The following is a 20,364-nucleotide window of genomic DNA, read 5'->3' on the forward strand; positions in this document are numbered from 1 at the left end:
GGTCTCCACTATTTCTATGAGTGGAAATAGCTCCACGGGACTTCGATACACCATTATAGATATATTACAGAACTCGTTGAACATCGACGACACTCCAAACTGTACATGAGTACAGATCTCAATACTCAAATCGATCAACATGAAGATCTACGTCATCCCATCTATTTTTATGAGTTGGAATAGCTCTACTGGACTTCGTTACACCATTATAGACACATTGTAGAATTCGTTGAACATGTACGACAATACAAATTGTCCATGAGTTCAATTCTTTATATTCAAATCGATCAACAAGTAGATGTACGATGGTCTAGGATGAATTTACCGCCAAAAAATTGTATGATGAAGGACATCTAGGGAAGATCGATATATTACGTACAATTACTATTTTTAACACCCCTCTCCCCTTCACCACTTCTTGTAATGAACCTTTAGTTTTTTTTTATTATTCGTCACGCACTTTGTGAATAACCACCTTACACAAATTTCATCAATAATGAGAGTATTTCTCGAAAAAAAATACAATGACCTGTTACCTGTTGGTCTACTAAATATTTTTTCGATGAAGAAGATTATTATCGAGAAACTTAACTATTGATTCCTTTTACTACACTGCTTTTAAAAAGTTTACTCCTAGGGTATGCTGCATGTTTGCAGCAGTGCACCAGAGCTTAACATGTCGATTCGAAAGTTTTACTGAAACGCCTTCTGTTGACGATCTCGCAGAATCACATCAAATTGTTGCAGAGGAACTGAGAGAGAGATTTTTTTAGCAACATGATTTATTTATGGAGAAAAGCATTTGAAATGAAATTTTGTGATATTATTCATACGTAAATTACTTTACTCTTACATATAAATGTTAATCTTAGTAACATCCACTTCCGTGCAATACTGAAACCAATTATATTGTCGATTGAATGTATTGTGAGCTTTATTCAGTTCTTGGTACGCAATCCTGATTTATTGGTTAGACTGTCATCTCATGATACCCCTAGGTGGTTTCAATACGTATAGAAATGGTAAACACTTGGGTAAACATATCGTATAAAATATATAATATGTATAATAAGTATGAAACAAGTAAGTATGAGAGTACCAACGCCTTCTTGGTGCAACTTACTCTAATTCTGATCGATTATGGAGTAGCAATTCACATGTATAGCCCAGCCGGTCATCAAGAGACGCCGTGGTACCCGTAGACCAAGCTTTATTCTATAACACTATAGACGATAAAAGGAACGAAAAAATTGTGGATGCGAAGTTTGTGATCACAAAAACCCGTTTTTTTTTTCGTTGATCATGTTATTCATTACTGAATAATCTGATTGCCGGGAAGTTATGAATTATCTCCCAATTTCAAGCCTGCACGGTGGGCCTGGCCGTTTTAATATTTGTGTCATATTTATGATACGCTCCAAATATTAATGCTGACAAGAAAGTGTTCGGAAACATAACCGACATTTCCAGGATGCTTTTCAATACTGGCAGTCAAGACAAGACAAGACAAAAACCCGTTTTTTTTTCATACTTACGTATTGTGTACGTAATGATGTCCATTTGAGCAATTCCAACTAACAAGATTTTTATATAATGGTGTAATGATGTTCCATGACGGTTCTCCAACTAACAAACAAGCTTCAGAATCCATGAATCACTATGTTGGTCTTTTAGACCTCCAATATCTGAACTCATGTATGGCGCCGTAAATATTCCGGGAATGTTATGATTTGTATATACAGTAGACGTTCGATAACTGCAAGTCATTCAACTGCAATGCTTTTTAACTGCAATTCGATAGTTGCAACAGTTTTGCAGTTATCGGACCGCTAAACTTCAAACTGATGTCAAACTCAATGACAGCTGCATTGCGCTGCATATTTGGATGCACTTTTATTGCATCTGACGTCGATTGACAACCAAATGACAGTTATCGAACGGCATTCGTTAACTGAAAAGTAAACATTTTGCAGTTATCTAACGGCTACTGTACTGGTATATTGATGTCCCATGGGGTTTCTACAACTGACACACACGCTCAGGATCCTATGATTCACTCTGTTGGTCTCATAGACCTCCAATATCTGAACTCGAAAACAGCAAACCTTTAACATAACAACTTCTACTACAAGCTTCTATTTTACAAAATTATTCAAAAAATGTTTCATTTATAATGCTTTCAGATCCTTCTTAAGTAATATTCCTGTATAAAATTATTATATTTATAAAAATGTATTTAATGCCGCAGTGGCCTGTTTCACCATTTCAATCAGTTCGTGGCTAAACGTCGCCAAATATGCAGTCTACTAAGGGTCCACAAATCGTTCCCCCTTGCTTGCTGCGCCTTCTTGTGCCCATAGGATAGCAAATGAGAATCATCTCTACCGGGTTGGTGTCCGATATTTTGATTACGTGCTCGGGACACCACATTTGTTAGATTTTAGTGTGTGAGTGTTGGGTGGTTCCCCCCAACAATCCCTGCAATTCGTATAATCAAAGTCGTATTGCATCCTCCACGTACCGGTTTTTCGTCCGCACTCATCATAGATGAGTCTTTTTCTTCGAAGTTTTTTTTGTGTTTTGTCTCTGTCTTTCTGTCCCGTAGAGCGCCGTAGCTCTGGCCGTCCGGAAGATGCTCCCATGTGAACCATTTTTCGAGCACGACGACACACCACATCGTCCCCGACGCCAAATGACCGGATGAGCTGCTGAAATTCCTTGATTATGATGATTCCCTGATTCCCGAATCCTAATCCCCATCCATCCTTAAACATTGTAAACCTAACCTCGAGTCACCACGAGTACGTTGGCTTATTTCCCTCTCTTACTAATTTAATAATAAGATTATGTCGATTGTACATATCACAAAGAAACGTGGCTCCGTAAAGTGTTATACACGCCTGAGCCTACCAAATAAACGAACTTGGAAAAAAAAATCATAGATGAGTCACAACACTTTTCTTTCAAAGACTCGTTGTTTCTCCTCGATCATTATTCAGGTCTAATAGACGTTTATTTGGTCAATTTGACATAACGGCGAATTCAATTCGGGTACTCAGCGGAGCACAAAAAAAGTATTTTTTCCTGCCACGATGCCTTTGCTGGTATCGTTGTGAGCCCAAGTACGCGAACTTATCAATCATCTCGATTACAATTAATTGCATATTATTCGGAAACTCAGCCGTACGAAAATCATTTTTTGTTAAATATCTTAGCTGAGCATATGCCCATCATATGTTTCATCATCTCGATTTCATCATCACCGAAGCATACTCGTGCAGGTGGAGCCTCTTCTTTTTTTGTACTTCCTCTTCAACGCATTGATAACTAGTTCGGTCCGTTTATTTTTATGCTTCAGTCTTATTTATGAGTTTTTCTTACTTCAATGACGATTGATCGCTTTCGTGCTCCGGGACTGAATTATTGAGGCGTAGTAGGGACAGGTTGCGCTTTTTCCATATAATTTTCTCAGAATTGATTCTGCCGAATTAAATGTTGCTTATCCGTGTTATCTTATCATCCACCTACGCCGTTTTGTACCCAATGTCAACGCAGCTAATTGGATGAATTCATTCTTACTTTTTTATTGTCTTTCTCGTACAACAAAGCTGTACCGCAAGGCTATCATTTCACTCCGAAAAAGAACTTTTTATAGAAGCCCCGGAGATCAATAGCTAACCTTAATAACCAAGAGACAACCTATTGCGTTACGATAAATCATGCTTAGTGCTTTTAATTTAGGACTCAACAAAATTGACTAAAAAGTGTCTGTAACGTACACGGAAGAAATAAACTACCCAATAGTGAGTTTAATTCACCCAACCTCGAACATCCGTACGGGAAGCCAAAATTGAGTAAGTAGAGTCGAAGTAGTTTGCCTTTACTCCCATGTTAAAAAAGTACCCAACGGAAAATTTATAGATCCAAATTTAAGTTTAATTCACTCAATTTCGACCTCAGGTAATAAAACTCAAAATTGGCTTCCCGTATTGAACTGGCGTCGTTGGATTGTTTCCCGAATAAAAAATACAGTAGAATAACAATACAATTTATTGTAACACTACTATTAATAACATTAAATTGGCAATAGATTATATTGTAATTGAAACCATAGAAATACATTAGAATGCATTGTTATGAACCATTTACTCAAATGTAAATGAAGTTTTCGCAATAGAATGTACGGGTTGTTAAGTATCGTAACTATACAAAATCTGAGATTTTTCCATACATTTGTTTTAGTCACACAATAGAGTGTATGGTTAATATATTGTTGAAATATCCGAACAAAGCTGTTCAAAATACAATGGATTGTATTGTATTTGTATAGTAAAACAATACAATTTTTGATTTCTCAGTTGTGACAGCTTTACTGTTCAACAATGTAATTTAAAGGGAAAATATGCATATTTGGCGCTATGAGGCAAATATTGTTATATAGGTTATATGCAATGTGAAGAAACGTTTAAAAAATAATCAATGTATGAATCTTATGTACGAAAACGTTTCAGAAACAATTGCAAGTATTGTTACATTAGAGAAATATGTTGATGTATTGTATCCTCAGTGTTGATACAATCCGTGCAACCATCAAGAAACATAGTATCCTATTGTATACCGTACATTGTATGGTAATTCAATTGTTTACACTATTGAACCAATAGTACATTTTTATCCGGGTTGGCTCTTTTGCTTTTGACAATAAAAGAAAGAGTGGATGAAAGCGAAGAGAAAAAATAACTCAAAAGTAAGTTTAAAAGTACTCAATTTTGGGTACTTTTTTTCTTCCGTGTACGTCAGATAAACGATTCTAGATTTTGCGAAGTCATTTTTCCATCGCTATTCATCCTAGGTGCACTATTCACATCTCAGATTATAACCAGAATTGCCAAATCAGATGCTGTTTTTCAAGTTTATTATCTTTATATCATCTGTATGCTGTTTTTGCAAAACCGATCTGTTGAATTATGAATGATATGATATTTGATAAATTGAGTATAAAATTCGGTGATGTTTTATCATTCAATCTGTATAATTGTTCAAGTATCTGTGTATCTCCATTAATCTACATAACAAATTCGCATTATTTTAAAGAACTGTACAAATATAAAGTAGATCGTATATTTGGCTTCCCTGCTTGTGGTTTGTACCATCGCGATATTTGTTGCCTTTTTTTTCTTCTTTATTAAAGAGGCTTTCAGCCCTTGGCTGGTTCACCGCTGAGTCGAAAATATTTCGCTAACACGCGCTCGCCGAAAGTATGCTTTGTTCAAGGACACTGTACCAATATGGGTTTACACAGTTTAGTCTGGCGGATGCACAGTGGCGAAAATTAGTTTTTTTAATAAATTTTTTATTATGCGATTTAGCGTAATGGTGTCTTCCAGACATTTTATCAGTAAGTTAATGCGCTTCTTTGGAGGTACATATTTCGATTAATTCTACTTTACATCATACAAGGTGTATTTACAAAAATTGTAGCAAATCTTCTCCTGAGAAACTTTGTCAAAGTCATTAATTTTATAATTTCATTATTTTTGTAGATTTATTATTTTCTGTGCCAACAAGTTTTAAACACGTTCACCATATACAAGTAGGTATATGCGGCATTTCGAAAAATTTCATTTCACGGGAATTGGAAACGAAATTCCGCGGAATTTGAGCACAACGAAATCCTATTTTGGTTTCGTTTCGTTGAATTCTAAAAAAAGCTAATAAAAACTGGGTTTTAATGGAATGAAACGGAATTCCGGAACACCGAAATTTTCATCAATATCCTAGTTACCTAGTTCATATATCGTGAGTGTACCAGATTGTGCGTAGTTAAGCCGTTTTCATAATTAAAATGCCAGATCAAGAAAACTAAACTATTATTTACTAATGTAATTCAGTGAAATGTTTTATTTATTTTTATAATGGTAGCAGTAAATGTAATTATTAGAGAATTCACCCAAAAACTAATAAAAAATCTCGCATTTTATTAACCGATGTCAGGTACCTAATTGTGCGCACCTTTTTAGGCGTCTTCCTAATTTGGCGCATTTTTATTCCATCCACTCCTGCGGCAAAACTTCTTCCTCCCAAATCTTAGTAATGACCCAGTGCAGCGCTCTAGCCAGTGCCTCACCACCGTGTTTAAATAGCTCTCCTGGTAGTTGGTCAACCCCAGGGGCTTTGTTTTTCTTCAGCCGGAAAATCTCCTCCTGGATTTCCTGGAGATCCGGAGCCGGTAAAATTATGTCCTGCGCGCGTTCTCCCATCACCATACCGCCATCTTCGTCAGCCACATCGCCATTCAAGTGTTTTTCGTAGTGCTGCCTTTGGATCATCTCACGCTCGTTCGTAAGAAGGTTCCTGTTTATGTCGAAACACATATTAGACTGTGGCACGTGGCCCTTACGTGAACGGTTCATCTTCTCATAGAACTTCCGTGTGTTATTAGCGCGGTACAGTTGCTCCGTCTTTCCACGGTCTCGATCTTCCTGCTGGCGCTTTTTCCTCCGGAAAAACGAGTTTCGTCTGTTCCGCGCCTGTTTATATCGTGCCTCGTTCACCCTCGTGCGGTGTTTCAGCAATCTTGCCCATGCTGCATTCTTCTCTTCTACTAACTGCTCACATTCGCCGTCATACAAGTCATTTCTCTGATCCGGGGGCACCGTGCCAAGTGCAGCGGTTGCGGTGCTACCAATGGCGGATCGAATATCTCTCCAGCCATCTTCAAGAGACGCTGCGCCTAGCTGCTCTTCCATTGGGAGTGCCACTTCCAGCTGCTGCGCATATCCTTGGGCTAGTCTACCGTCTTGTAGCCGCCCAATGTTAAGCCACGGCGTTCAACTTCAAAGCGTGTTGTACGCCGTCGAGAGTTTTGAGCACAGGCATCCTGCAACGAGGTAGTGGTCGGATTTAATATTCGCACTGCGGTAAGTGCGGACGTTTGTGATGTCGGAGAAGAATTTACCGTCGATTAGAACGTGGTCTATTTGGTTTTCCGTTTCTTGATTAGGTGATCTCCATGTGTCCTTGTGGATATATTTGCGGGGAAATAAGGTGCTTCGGACTACCAGACTACCTGCCACGGGAGGGTGCGAAGTTTATGCATCGTTGGCCGTTACCATTCGATACGGTGTGCAGACTATCCGGTCCAATGACCGGTCTATACATTTCCTCCCTTCCTACCTGAGCGTTCATGTCACCGATGACGATTTTGACGTCCCCAGCTCGTTGGTGGTGCCACAGCTTTGGTAGAAGGTAGCCGCTCGATGCCCGCTTTGCCCGCGATTGCATTCTGAACCACCTTTGAGTTCGGACGCGCTTTTTTAGCGCTCGTGTATATAATTTTATTATTTTCGCTTTTTTATAAATATTATTAACTGACCGCGCGCGACCTCCGCGTTCGTTTTATTTTTTCTCGTAAGTAAGTACCCGCATGTGACAATGAAGTGTGGAATGGTGAACTGTGCACAAAACGATAATCGTTTTCTTTGGCGATGTCACGGCAGTTGCAGACGTACATTTCACGCAGCATGCGTAGGAGTACAGCGCAATCACGAGGAAGTATTGCGGACTTTCATGCTCCCACTATGTCAAGACTGTCAGGAAAAGTTCACCTTTGAACAAAACCTGCAACATTTAGCAGAATCCTTCTTTAATATCAAAGAAGACATTGAGCGCACTTTGTCTGCAAACCATAAACTGCTTTCTAACTACGAAAGCTTAGCTGCCACTCATGACGAAACGCTGGAACGCGTAGAAAAAATGTTTGGTACTATTAAGCAAAACATTTCAAACGTCGCCAACAGCAGCAAAAATAGTGCTACGGAAATAAAAAATAAATTATCAGCCCTACTTGACACACCTTCAGCATTCACCTGTACGACTGTGGAAAAGACCGCCAATTCGGCAGCAGCTGCAACAACAACAGCAACAACAACAACAACGGAAGCAGAACACTCAACAGACTTGCTGCCGGACCTCATGAATGAGAGCGACTTGGTAACTTTAACCAAGTCAGCTGTGACTGCGGCAATAACTGAAATTACATCAGCAGTAGCAAAACGAAGCACAACTGGAGACTTCCCTCACTTAATTTCTTTGAGTGAGCAACTTTTAGAGGAGGTCAGGTCAGTTTCTGCTGCTATTTCCAATATTGACTGCAGTACTGATAAAATCTCAACGCTCGCAAACAAGACTTTGGCGGATGAACTAGCAGAGGAATCCCAAGACAAAAACTCCACTGAAAATAATTTAGTTGCTGGGGCTCACAATCCACAATCTCCACTCAACATCAAAGTTAAACAGCACCAACCAAACCCATCTCCAACCCGGCAGAAAATTTCGCGTGATGCCATTGCAGAGCTTTTCGCTGAGCGACGCGCAAAAATGGCGCAAGTAAAGGGAAGTTGTGTTAGACACCTCAATAAAGCTAGTTGGAAATGCTTTCTGCCAGGAAAAAATGCAGCTTGGAAAAAACTGGAAGAATACCGTCAGCATGAAATCTCCAGAAACACCCTCACCAATAATCCATTGACTGAAAAGGCGACTAACAGTAAAAGACATCATAAACAAAAAGCTCCACCAATAAGAAGCAAAACAACGTTTCAACTTCCTACAACAGCAAAAAACAACAATAACAACAAATCTACAGACAAACAGCTGCTCGTAATGCCAAAGCATCAATTTTCCGGACCCCCAGCATCTGCATCTGCATACCCAATTGCAGCTTTCTCTGCTCCTAATTGGTTCATCAATTTCAAAAAGGTGAAACGATAAACCCGGCCAAAAAACAAAACCCCCACCTGCACCAATCCAGAATCAACAGAATATCGGAAATTTGCAAAGCCTTCAACAACAGCACTAGCAACAACAACAACAACAACAAGAACAAAATCATCAACAACAACAACATCAACAACAACAGGAAATACAACTACCGAATCCTGACAGCCAATTTGAGTTAGATCCGATGAGACCACCCATCGTCCGTCTGACTCAGCAATCAGCAACGGCCGTTTCCTTAAAGCCAGACTACGTGACCCGAGGATTATGAAGGTTGCCCGGTTACATGGAGGACCAGTCTGCTAATGTATGCGTCGAGGGAATGACTCCAACGAGCATCAGGATGCTCCTTGCATCTGAAGGACTGCCGACTGCACCAGAACATCTACATCAAATATTCATCCAAGTACATCAGGAATACGGAATTGGGCCAGCAGAAGCTGCAGCTGATCTACAGTCATACCGACAATACCTGTCCAGCGAGCGGACACATCGCTTGCAGCAACTACGGGAGAGCACAACGAGGTACCACTCTCCTTCCCCCGGAAATTTTCGCAAGTAAGGATGCCTTCTTCGGCTGAAGAAAATAGCACTATCTTATCGACCAACAGGGTAAATATTTTAACAACCAACGTGCTTCCAACAAGTTCTTCATCAAAACAGAATGCCACTGAAGTTTTGATTTACTGTCAAAATTTCAATCGCATGAAAAGCCCAGCTAAAATGAAGGAAATTCATAATAACATCTTAAGCTCGTCCTTCTCGGTTATTTTGGCAACTGAAACCAGCTGGGATGAAAGCGTGAATAGTGAAGAACTTTTTGGAAGCAGCTTTAACGTATTCAGGGACGATCGCGATTTCTTAGAATCAAAAAAAAGTCTGGCGGTGGAGTTCTAATCGCAATCTCTAGCAATTTTGATTCAGAAATAATAACTACCAAAAAATATAAGAACTTTGAGCATGTTTGGGTGAAATCTAACATTGCAGGAGAAACCCATGTTTTCTCCTCTGTGTATTTCCCACCGGAACATACGCAAACAACATCTTATGAAAGTTTTTTAAAAACTGCAGAAGAAATTTTATCGGGGCTTCCACCTGAAGTCAAAGTACATATTTACGGAGACTTTAACCAACGCACCGTTGACTTTATTCCGGATTCAGAGAACGAACAAATTCTACTTCCAGTCGCTGGGGAAAATGAAACACTTATGTTTATATTTAACAGAACTGCTAGCCTAAGACTTAACCAAATCAATCACATTAAAAATCAACAGAACTGTTACCTTGATCTCCTACTAACCAATATTCAAGAAGATTTCTGTGTGACTAAATCATTGAATCCCTTATGGAAAAACGAAACATTCCACACGGCAATCGAATACTCTGTGTTCGTTCATGAATATAAAAAACCCAGCGACTGTGACTTTGAAGAAGTCCTTGAATACAACAAAGCAAACTATGACAACATAAGACATAAGCTAAGTAGATTTAACTGGAAGCAAATTTTAGAGAATGAAGGTAATATTGAATCTTCCGTTGATGTCTTTTATAACATTATTTTGATATTATTATTGACGAGGTCCCAAAAAGAAGAAAACGACGGAGCGGAAATTCAAAATATCCAATTTGGTACAATAGGCAAATAAAAATTTGAAGAATCGCAAACAAAATTACATAAAACTTACAAGCTAGACAAGACGAATGAAAATTTGGAAAAATATTTGAACATCTGCGATCAATTAAAATTAGCAATTGATGTAGCATTTGAAGAACACAACACGAAAACAGAAAACGAAATAAAGTCATGTCCAAAGAACTTCTTCAATTACGTAAAATCAAAATTAAAATCAGACAATTTTCCGTCAACCATGTATTTAGACGAACGCGTCGGTAATTGCTCGGAAGATATCTGTAATCTTTTTGGAGATTTCTTCCAAGAAATATACACCACCTTTTCGGAACAAGATCGCGACCTAGATTTTTTGCGCCTATCCCAGAATTCGCTAGGGATATTGGTGTTAATCAGATCATGGTGAACGATATTCTAAACGCTTTAAAAAACTTAGATGCATCTAAAGGCCCTGGTCCTGATGGTATTCCACCGATATTTATGAAGAGTCTGGCTAAAGAGCTGACTGCACCTTTGTTTTGGCTCTTCAGATTGTCATTGGAATCCGGAAATTTTCCCAGGGTATGGAAAAGCTCCTATCTTGTGCCTATCTTCAAATCAGGCAAAAAATCTGACATTCGTAATTACCGTGGAATAGCCATTATCTCTTGCATTCCCAAACTTTTTGAATCCATTATCAATGAAAAATTATTTTCACAACTTAAAAACAGAATTACGAATAAGCAGCATGGATTTTTCAAAGGTCGCTCTACCGCTACAAATTTAATAGAATTCATTGACTATTCTCTTAATGCAATGGATAATGGTAACACGGTGTGTCTATGGGGAAATATTATTTTTCAAAAATCAGTATCTCTGAAACACCCACCACGTGAAAGTATATGCTCTCCTCTTTCATATAGTGGGTAAACTAAAATGTTCTATCGGGGGATCTAGAACAATTTTAATTTTTTTTTCACTATTTTTGGTGCAAACTCCATAGAAATCTCAAATGATAGCCGATTTAACCCCCCCAAAAATGTATGAAAAAATGACCCCCCGTAGAACATTTTAAAAATGCACCTACGTGAAAGAGGAAAACCTATACTTTCGTGTAGTGAGTGTTTTAGAGATACTGATTTTTTGAAAATAAGCCTCTTCGGACAAACACACCGTGGTAACTACGTGGAAGCTCTATACACTGACTTTAGCAAGGCGTTTGATCGCATTGACATTCCAATGTTACTCTTCAAATTGCAAAAAATTGGAATTGAGCCAGGACTCCTTAGATGGCTTGAATCTTATCTCACAGACCGGCAACAAATAATAAAATTTAACGGAAAGAAATCCAATCCCATTCAAGTCACTTCAGGAGTTCCACAAGGCTCTCATCTTGGCCCTCTTTTATTTATATTATATGTAAATGACATTACCTTCATTCTCAAAATATAAAGATTTTAATTTATGCCGATGACATAAAGCTATTTATGGAAATAAAAATGAAGACGACATAATCATATTCCAGAATGAAATACACATGTTCTATACATGGTGCAGAAAAGCCTATTGCAACTGAATGTTAAGAAATGCAACATAATATCATTCAGCAGAAAAAGAATAACACCAAATACACAAATTGTATTAGGGAACAATACTGTAGAAAGACACGAAAGAGTTAGGGATTTAGGAGTGATTTTAGATTCGAAACTAACTCTTGTTGATCACTATAACACAATCATCCACAAAGCTAATAACATGCTAGGCTTTATCAAGCGTTTTTGCTTCAACTTTCAGGGTCCCTACACAATCAAAACACTATAGGCGAATTTGAGTAAAGCTCATCTATCATTTCGACATCTGGTGGTCGTCACAAGAACCACGAAAAAAGTGTCGTTGGCCAAAAAAGTGCATTAGCAGCATACGGAGGGAGTACGATTTTCGCGTTTTCTGGTTAATCCAACCATTTATAAAAGCTGAAACAGTCGCAAATTGGATAAAATTTTGTTTTCTTTGGGATGAGCTTCCATCCGGTGGGTTCTTGCATATGATTTTTCCGATTAAATAGCACATCTCTTGCAGTGCCTCCACCGCACTATCTTGGTTATGATTTCCCGGATTTTTAATTCGCGGCTTATTTGGGTGGGATTCGTCTTCAACAGCTGCTTAAAGACTGTAAGAAGCCATTGCCAGTGGAAAACATGTGGCCATATACCAAAAAGTGGAATTCTTTCCGATATTACTTCAGAATATCCTTCAAAAAATCCTCTAAAAATTTCTTTAGGAATTTCTCCCGAAATTCGTCCAAATATTTCCCCGGAAATTCTTCCAGGTATTTTCCCGAGAATTCCTTCATACTTCTCAAGGAATTCCTTCAGGAATTTCTTCGGGAATTTTTCTACGGAGTTGTCTTAGAATGCTTTCAGGACTTTACTAGGAATTCACTCTTAAAAAACACCTTAATAAAGATTAAAAAAAAAAGGAATTCACTCCAGAATTTCATTCGGATATTAATTTGAGAGTTCCTCCAAGATATCTTCCAAGAGTTCTTCCAGGAATTTCTTCAGAACTAACCTCCGGAAATTATTTCTCCAGCAAATTCATCTGGGAATACTTTCAGGATTTCATCTGGGAATTTGTGCATTAATTCCTCCTGGTATTTTTCCGAGAATTCCTTCAGATATTTATCCAGAAATTCCTTCATGAACTTCTCCAAGAAATAATTCAGGACCTCCTTGTGAGAATTCTTCCGAAAGTGCTTATGGGAGTTCCCCCGGGAGCTCCTCCAGGAGTTTCTCAAGAATTTCTCCGGGGGGGGGAGGGGGATTTCGGGATTTCGAAAGATCCTCTAGAAATTCAACTCCGGGTATTCCACCGGCTGTTCCTCTGAAAATTCCTCCGGGAGTTCCACCAGTAGCTGCTCCGGGAATTTATTCAGGCTTTCTTTGGGAATTTATCTTCAAAATCCTCCAGAAGTTCCTCGGAGACCGGGAATTACTCCGGGAGGTCCTTTGAGAATTCTTCCAAGAGTTCCTCCTGGAATTCTTACGGAAGTTCATTTGGGAGTTCATCCAGGAGTTCTTACGAGAGTTCCTCTAGGATTTCCTCCGGGAATTCTTCCTATAGTTCTTCAAGAAATTCCTTCAGAAGTTCCGCCGGAAGTTCCTCCGAAAATTTCTCTGATAATCTCTCCGGAAATTTTACCAGGAGTTCCTGCTCAGAGAAACACTCAGGGGGAACTGCCGGTGAAACTTCCGGAGGAATGCTCATAGAAACTGCGGGTGGATCTCCCGGAGGAATTCCCATAGGAACTGCGGAGGAGCTCCCGTAAGAGTTCCCGGAGGAATTTCAGGAGGAACTTCTAGAAGAATTCCTAGAGCAACTCACAGAGAAACTATCGGAAGAACTTTAGGAGGAATTTCCAGCTAAATTTCTGAAGGCCTAAAAGATTTCCTGAAAAAAGCCTGAATGATTTCCTGGATGAGCTACTGGTGGAACTTTCCGAGGAATTCCCGGATAAACACCCGGATGAATTGCCTGTGGAACTCCCGAAGAAATTCTCGAAAGAACTTCCGAAGGAATTTCTGAAAAACTCCCGGGAGAATTTTGAAAGGAACCCCCGGAGGAACTGCCAGTGAAACTATCAGAAGAATTCTCGGAAAAAATCTTGGATAATTTCTGGATTCTTGGACCATCATCGTCAGCAGAGGACCTCGAGAATTCATTGAGAGCTCCCAGAGAAATTCTGGGGGAATTTCTATATAAATTCCTTAAGAAGCCTAAATGAATTCCAGAAAGAAAGCTTGAATGAATTCCCGGAAAAAAATCTGGATAAATTCCCGGAAGAACTTTCAGAGGAACCCCCGTGGGATCTGCCGATAGAACTAACAAGAAATTATCAGGAATGTTTACTTGCCATTCTACGGAATTTCCACAGAATATTCTTAGGAATTCCGTGGTGCAACTTTTCAGAAAATTTTATGAGAAATAGTACGAAAGAATTATCTGAATAATTCCCTACAGAATCGATTTAGAAAATGGCCATACCGTGGGTTCCTGGATTGTGACCAATGTAGCCGGATTGAATCCGAGTGGGCAAGGAACTCTAAAAATATCATTCCTATCATTGCTTTGTGAAACCATGAAGCTTGACTGCCGTTTTACGCATACTTGTCCCATGTTACCTTTGATGAAAAATCTCAAACTCGAGTCAATTTTTCCCACTGAAAAAAATAAGTTTTTGTCTGATGATGATAGAGACTGAAAACCGGTTAAATAAATAGTGATTCGGTTTATGTCCTGGAAAAGTGTTGCCTACGCTTATAATATCTCAAAAATATTTGGTAAATTTTAAGATCCAGTCGATTCTGAAATCAGTGGGACAATTTGACTTGAGTTTTTTCATCAAAGGTAACATGGGACAATTATGCGTAGAACGACAGTTGAGGTGTCGCACGACCTGTTTTGAATCGATTTAGAAAATGGCCATTCCGTAGGTCCTCGGGTTATGACCGATGTGGCCAGATTGCATTCGAGTGGGCCAGGAACCCTAAAAATATCATTCCCATCATTGCTTTGTGAAATCATAAAGTTTGAGGTGTCGCACGACCTGTTTTGACTTAAATTTACAAATGGCCACTTATTCCGGGGACAACTGACCCCAACGGAATACGGAATAATTCTGGAACCGTACCGAGGATAGTATAAATGGAAAATTGAGATCCATCCGGATGGAATGCAACTTGTTGCGAAAGAATCGGTCAAGAAATGCGGTTTTTACAGCAGTTTAGAATTTTGAAAGCCCTTAAAATAGACGTCGTGGACGGAAAGGTTAAATCTCGAGCTATGCAAAAATTTGTGGTTCATTTGCATGAAAGCCCCCCCCCCCCTCATAAAGCGGGGAGGGGTCTTGAACCATTATAGAAACATTTCTTCACTTCAAAAACCCCCACCACCCAAACTTGATTCTATTTGCTTGATTAGCTCTAGAGTTATGCAGAAATTTGTGTTCCATTTCTAGAGGCCCGGCCCCAAAAACCCTTGCATACAAATGTTCACGTCGATCGGCTCAGTAGTTTCCGAGTCTATAAGGGTCAGACAGACAGAAATGCATTTTTATGTATATAGAAGATCAGATACCATCTAAAAGTTTGTCAAAACATTGTAACGTCACGCGGCAATTTGTCTAATTTAAAACTGTAAACATGACTGAAACATCCACATCATCCAAATCCACATTCTTTTACGACTTTTTTTACTTTTAAAGTTTTTATATAAGTCGCTACGGTCACCAAACGGCGTATTTTATTATTATCTAAAACTATCTAGAACACGCAAAAAATGTAGAAATGAAAAAAAAAATATGGTAAATAAACATTTTTAAGGGGTTAAAACGAGACAAATCTTCAAAAGTAATGAATTTAAGCTCTTGGCGACTTCGATACAAATCTTGTATGTTGTGCAATTTAGAGAAAAAAAAGTTCATTTCACTGTTGGGGGGATTGATCATTGAGCTGCATACCTTGAGGTAAGTGCATTCACTAACCGATAAAATGTCTGCCAAACCACATAGTAAAGGTAAAATTAATTGAACGAACTAAAAAAACGATTTTAAAGTAAAAAACATAAAAAAAATAATCAAAATGTTCTATTCGCCAGTCTACACACAAGCAGACTCTAGTCTATGATCGTAGTCTGTGGCAGCATTTTGCATTTTTCGTTTGTCAGTTTTAGGACGCAACAGGACGTCGTCGTCGTCGGAGCAGAGTGATCTCCGGAAGTCGCGTTCATCAGCCCACTTGTTGGAGCATTGTTTTGGACAACATGGCCCAGATGAGACTGTTCAAAATCGTCGGCTATGTGTACGCGATCCTTAATATTATTGTGGCCATCAGTGTCGCGATTCGTTGTCTGGGATCGTTTGGAAGTGGTGAGTAGATCGACATCAGACGTTGGTTTTTCATTCGTTTGCAGTGCACAGTGGTGGCAAGTGTAAATAAAGTACATAGTTGTGTAATTGTTATCTTTAATGCGAACAAAAACATTAACGATTGAATTTGTTCATCGTCAATTAGGCTAAACACAAATTTCGAATAATGAAGTATATTGATCTGCAAGTCTGAATTGAGTTTTCCTATTCTGAACCAGTGTGCAAATGAAATTTTCCTTTTTTCTGTGTGTCTTACACTCGTGTGCATTTGATTCGCAGAATATGAAAATAACACGGTGCTGGCGCTGAAGTCGATTTTCGCTTTGTTTTGCTCTGCTTTCGCAATCATGTTGGTGATTGGCATCAAAAAGGTAACCGTCTAGCATTTATTCATTCTATAGTTTGCGAAATGTGAGTCAGTTTGTTTTTCTTGCTATTCCTTTTCTTCCCTGTGTTTTAGGAAAAACTTGAATACATCATCGTTTACAGGATTTTCGTGCTTTTCCGTAGCACGTGTGGCATGGTTTACATGATCATCTACCAGCTGATCGTGATTGTGGATAATGCTAACTCTGCGAGTACGTTTGCTGTGGTGTTGAGCGTTCTGACGCTGATCCTGGCCATGGCATTGTTTATAGGTTAGTCAAACTGTTGCGTTCCGAGACGATTAAATAGGATGAAATTTCTCTTTTTTTTAGGACTCGTTACCGTTGAGCTGTGGGTTCTGACTGGTATCAAAAACTTTGTTGAACTGCCTGAGACGATTGTGAAAATTCCTGCTGTGACTCCAGTTTGAATATTATAATAATTATTGCATTATTCTCAGTGGAATCCCATTATCACAATAAACATCTTTTATATAACATAACATTGTGCAGAATATTTGTTATTTGTTATTTGTTATTTGTTTGTTTATTATCCAACTGACAATGATTGTCTCAATGAATATGACTTTTTCTATTCTAAATCTATTTGGTAACGTCCGGCGGTACGAAAAACTTCTAGTAGTCGTTGTCGAAACACGTCAGCAGAAACATTGTAGTCAAAGTATGAAAAAAATTATTTAATTGATGGCAGATTGCACGGACGGGCTCATTCAAAGCATAATTGCTGTTCCTCGATTCCAGAAAAAGAAAGTTACGATGACGAAGCGGTCTTTCTGGTGCGTATATTTGAATTTGGGCCAACAATGTTGGACAATCGATGTCACCTGTGAGCAATTTTCCTGCAAACGTTGCTTGAGCGAATCTTCTTCTCACGTCAAGTGGTTCGATTCTCAAAAGACGACATCGCTCCTCGTACGGTGGCGAATTCCATTCAATAAAGCGTAGTGCACACCCCACAAATTTTTTTTGAACGGCTTCTATTCGAGCAATCCAATTGGTTTGAAAAGGACACCAAACAACAGCATTCGATTCCAATAAAGATCTCACAATCGAGCAATAGAGAGACCTGAGGCACATCGGATCCCTGAACTCATCAGCGATTTTTAACATAAAGCCAAGTTGACGATTAGCTCTGGTCACTATATCGTTATAGTGGACACGGAATGTGAGGGCACTGTCCAGAATAACACCAAGGTCCTGAATGGAAGGCTGAACCCGAAGAAGAGTCTGTCCGTTGAGGACGTAGTCGAATGTGAATGATTTTTCCGATGAAACGAGATAATGTTGCATTTTTCGATACTTAGTCTTAGCAAGTTTCTTGAGTACCACTCAGCAAAGATGTTTATCATGTTTTGTAAATAATAGCAGTCGGAGTAACATTTTACTATTTTGACTATTTTTGTGTCGTCTGCGAATAAGTAGCGGCATCCAGGAGGTAGTAACAGGGAGGCGTCATTTATGAAAATAGAAAATAGAAGAGGCCCAAGAATTATTGACAAACAGTTGGGATTCCGAACAACCTATTTTTACGCTGACTGAACGGTTTCGCAAGTAGGATCTAAACCAGTCTACGCTCCTTGAAGATGCTCCGAGTCTCTCCAGTTTGGCAAGCAGAATTCCGTGGTCAACTGTGTCGAACGCTGCCTTCAAATCCATGTATGCAGCATCAACCTGCCAACCTAAGTCCATGTTCAGTAAGCAGGAGGAAGTAAACTGTATCAAATTCGTGGATATAGAACGCTTCGGGTAGAATCCGGGTTGATCTTTGTCGATGTAGTTTTTGCAACACCTAAATAGGCAATCATCCACTATTATTTCAAATAACTTGGAGCAAGAGCACAAGGAAGTAATTACCGATAGTTTGCAATATCGCGTTTGTCTCCTATTTTGTGAACCGGAAACATGAAGGAAAATTTCCAGTGTGTCGGGAACTCACTACGCTGAACTGACAGGTTAAATAGCATTGCTAATGGTTGGCTCAAAACGTCTTTGCATAGCTTTAGCACGGATGCGGGTATTCCGTCGGGACCTGGAGCGAACGATAGCTTCAATTTATGCGTTGCTGCTATCACCACGTCAGCTGTAATGCGGGGAAGTTCGAAGTTGAAGACATCGCCTGGCATATCAACGATTGCATCGTCCACTTGCACTTCAGATGCGGAAAATGCGTTGAAAACGCGTTGGAAATGACGTGCAAATAGATTGCATTTCTCGCGTTCATTGTTGGCCGTCGTGTCTCCTAGAAACATTCAGCCCTGATTCTTTCCTCTTCTCGTTCACGAATGACCAGAATCTCTTGGGATTAGCACGAAGACTAGCTTCCGTTCGCTTCACGTACCGATTGTACAGGGAGTGGTTATAGTTACGGTAGCACTGGCTAGCAACATTGAATAGTCGTTTGTAATAAGTTGATCATGAATTACTGTATTTTCGGAGAGCAGCTGATCGTTCTCGCTTTAGTGTCCGTAAACGGGAGTTAGACCATGGCGGTTTTTGTGGAGGTCTGCGAGCTGGTGCAACAAGGAAAATTGCCTCTTCTACCTTGTTACAGAAGTAATCCACAGCGTCGTTGATATGACTGGATGTTTCAATAACTTGCCAATCGATTTCAGAAAGCGCGATGCTCAGTGCACTGTAGTCGGTCCGCCGAAAATCCAATGAATAGCTTTCGGGAGACTGTTCAAACACTATAGGCGAAGGCAAATTTAATGACAAAGTTAGGGCGGGGTGGTCAGCGTCAAGATCAACCAACGACTCAAGTGGCAAGGAAACAGTTGAGCTCGGCAAAGCGTAGTCGTTCACTAAGACGAGATCCAGTAAGCGATCGTTGCGATTCAAGTTGGTATTGATTTGGAAGAACTCGTGCAAGTTGAATCCGTCAAGAAGTGCACAGCAGGCTGCGGGAATGTGCGATAGCATTGGGTAGATGAAAGGTGTACCATTGTTGGGAAAGCACCAATGAAGACCTGCTTGATTATAGTCACCGAACAGAAGAGCAGGAGACTGGAAACCTATTCGAGATGAAATGGATCTCACCCATTCGATGTGCGAGTTGATAATCGTGCAATCGTTCTTTCGGTCGGGAGGCAGGTAAACTACACCGACACTTAGTGTTTTTTGAGGAATTTCAACAACAACCCACAGCTGCTCGAGCGTTTCGGAGATAGGCGTCGGGTCGATGTAGCTGGCCATTTTATTGGAGACAGCAATCAATACTCCTCCACCACGTGACTTGTTACTGTTCAGGTTAGATCGGTCGGTCCTGTAGACGGTGTAGAGTGAACCGAAAAGTTGTGTAGAGTAAATACGATCGTCAAGCCAGGTTTCTGTCAGGACGATCAAATCGTACACTGCCTCCGATACAGACAAAAAGAAGGTATCAATTTTTGTCCTTAGTCCACGCACATTCTGGTAGTAGACTCGAAGAATATTAGATGAGCTTTCGAGTCAGTCGGTAGAAGTTGCAGACTGGAGAGCTTCATAACGGTTGTTAACCGGAAATAAGAATGGGTTGAGAGACTGATTAACTTCCTGCATATCTGACACGAGTGGTCTTGGATTAGATGTACACGCAATGGTCGGCGATTCAGCAGGGCGTCCAAAACTGGAACGTGGAGTAATTTCAAGTAGCGGATGGTCAATATCACCAGAGTCTCTTAATTCTCGTG

General features: G+C 39.7%; 1 protein-coding gene across 1 annotated transcript; it reads left to right on the top strand.

Annotated features, from left to right (window-relative positions):
* Positions 1–16,088: 16,088 nt before the first annotated feature.
* On the top strand, positions 16,089–17,178 carry LOC134214986 (uncharacterized). Its single transcript, XM_062694253.1, has 4 exons — positions 16,089–16,310; positions 16,590–16,681; positions 16,771–16,948; positions 17,009–17,178. The coding sequence occupies exons 1-4, from the start codon at positions 16,205–16,207 to the stop codon at positions 17,104–17,106; spliced, it is 474 nt and encodes a 157-aa protein (XP_062550237.1). The 5' UTR covers positions 16,089–16,204; the 3' UTR covers positions 17,107–17,178.
* Positions 17,179–20,364: the final 3,186 nt, after the last annotated feature.

This window comes from Armigeres subalbatus, chromosome 2 (assembly GCF_024139115.2).
Source record: "Armigeres subalbatus isolate Guangzhou_Male chromosome 2, GZ_Asu_2, whole genome shotgun sequence".
Classification (NCBI taxonomy): domain Eukaryota; kingdom Metazoa; phylum Arthropoda; class Insecta; order Diptera; family Culicidae; genus Armigeres; species Armigeres subalbatus.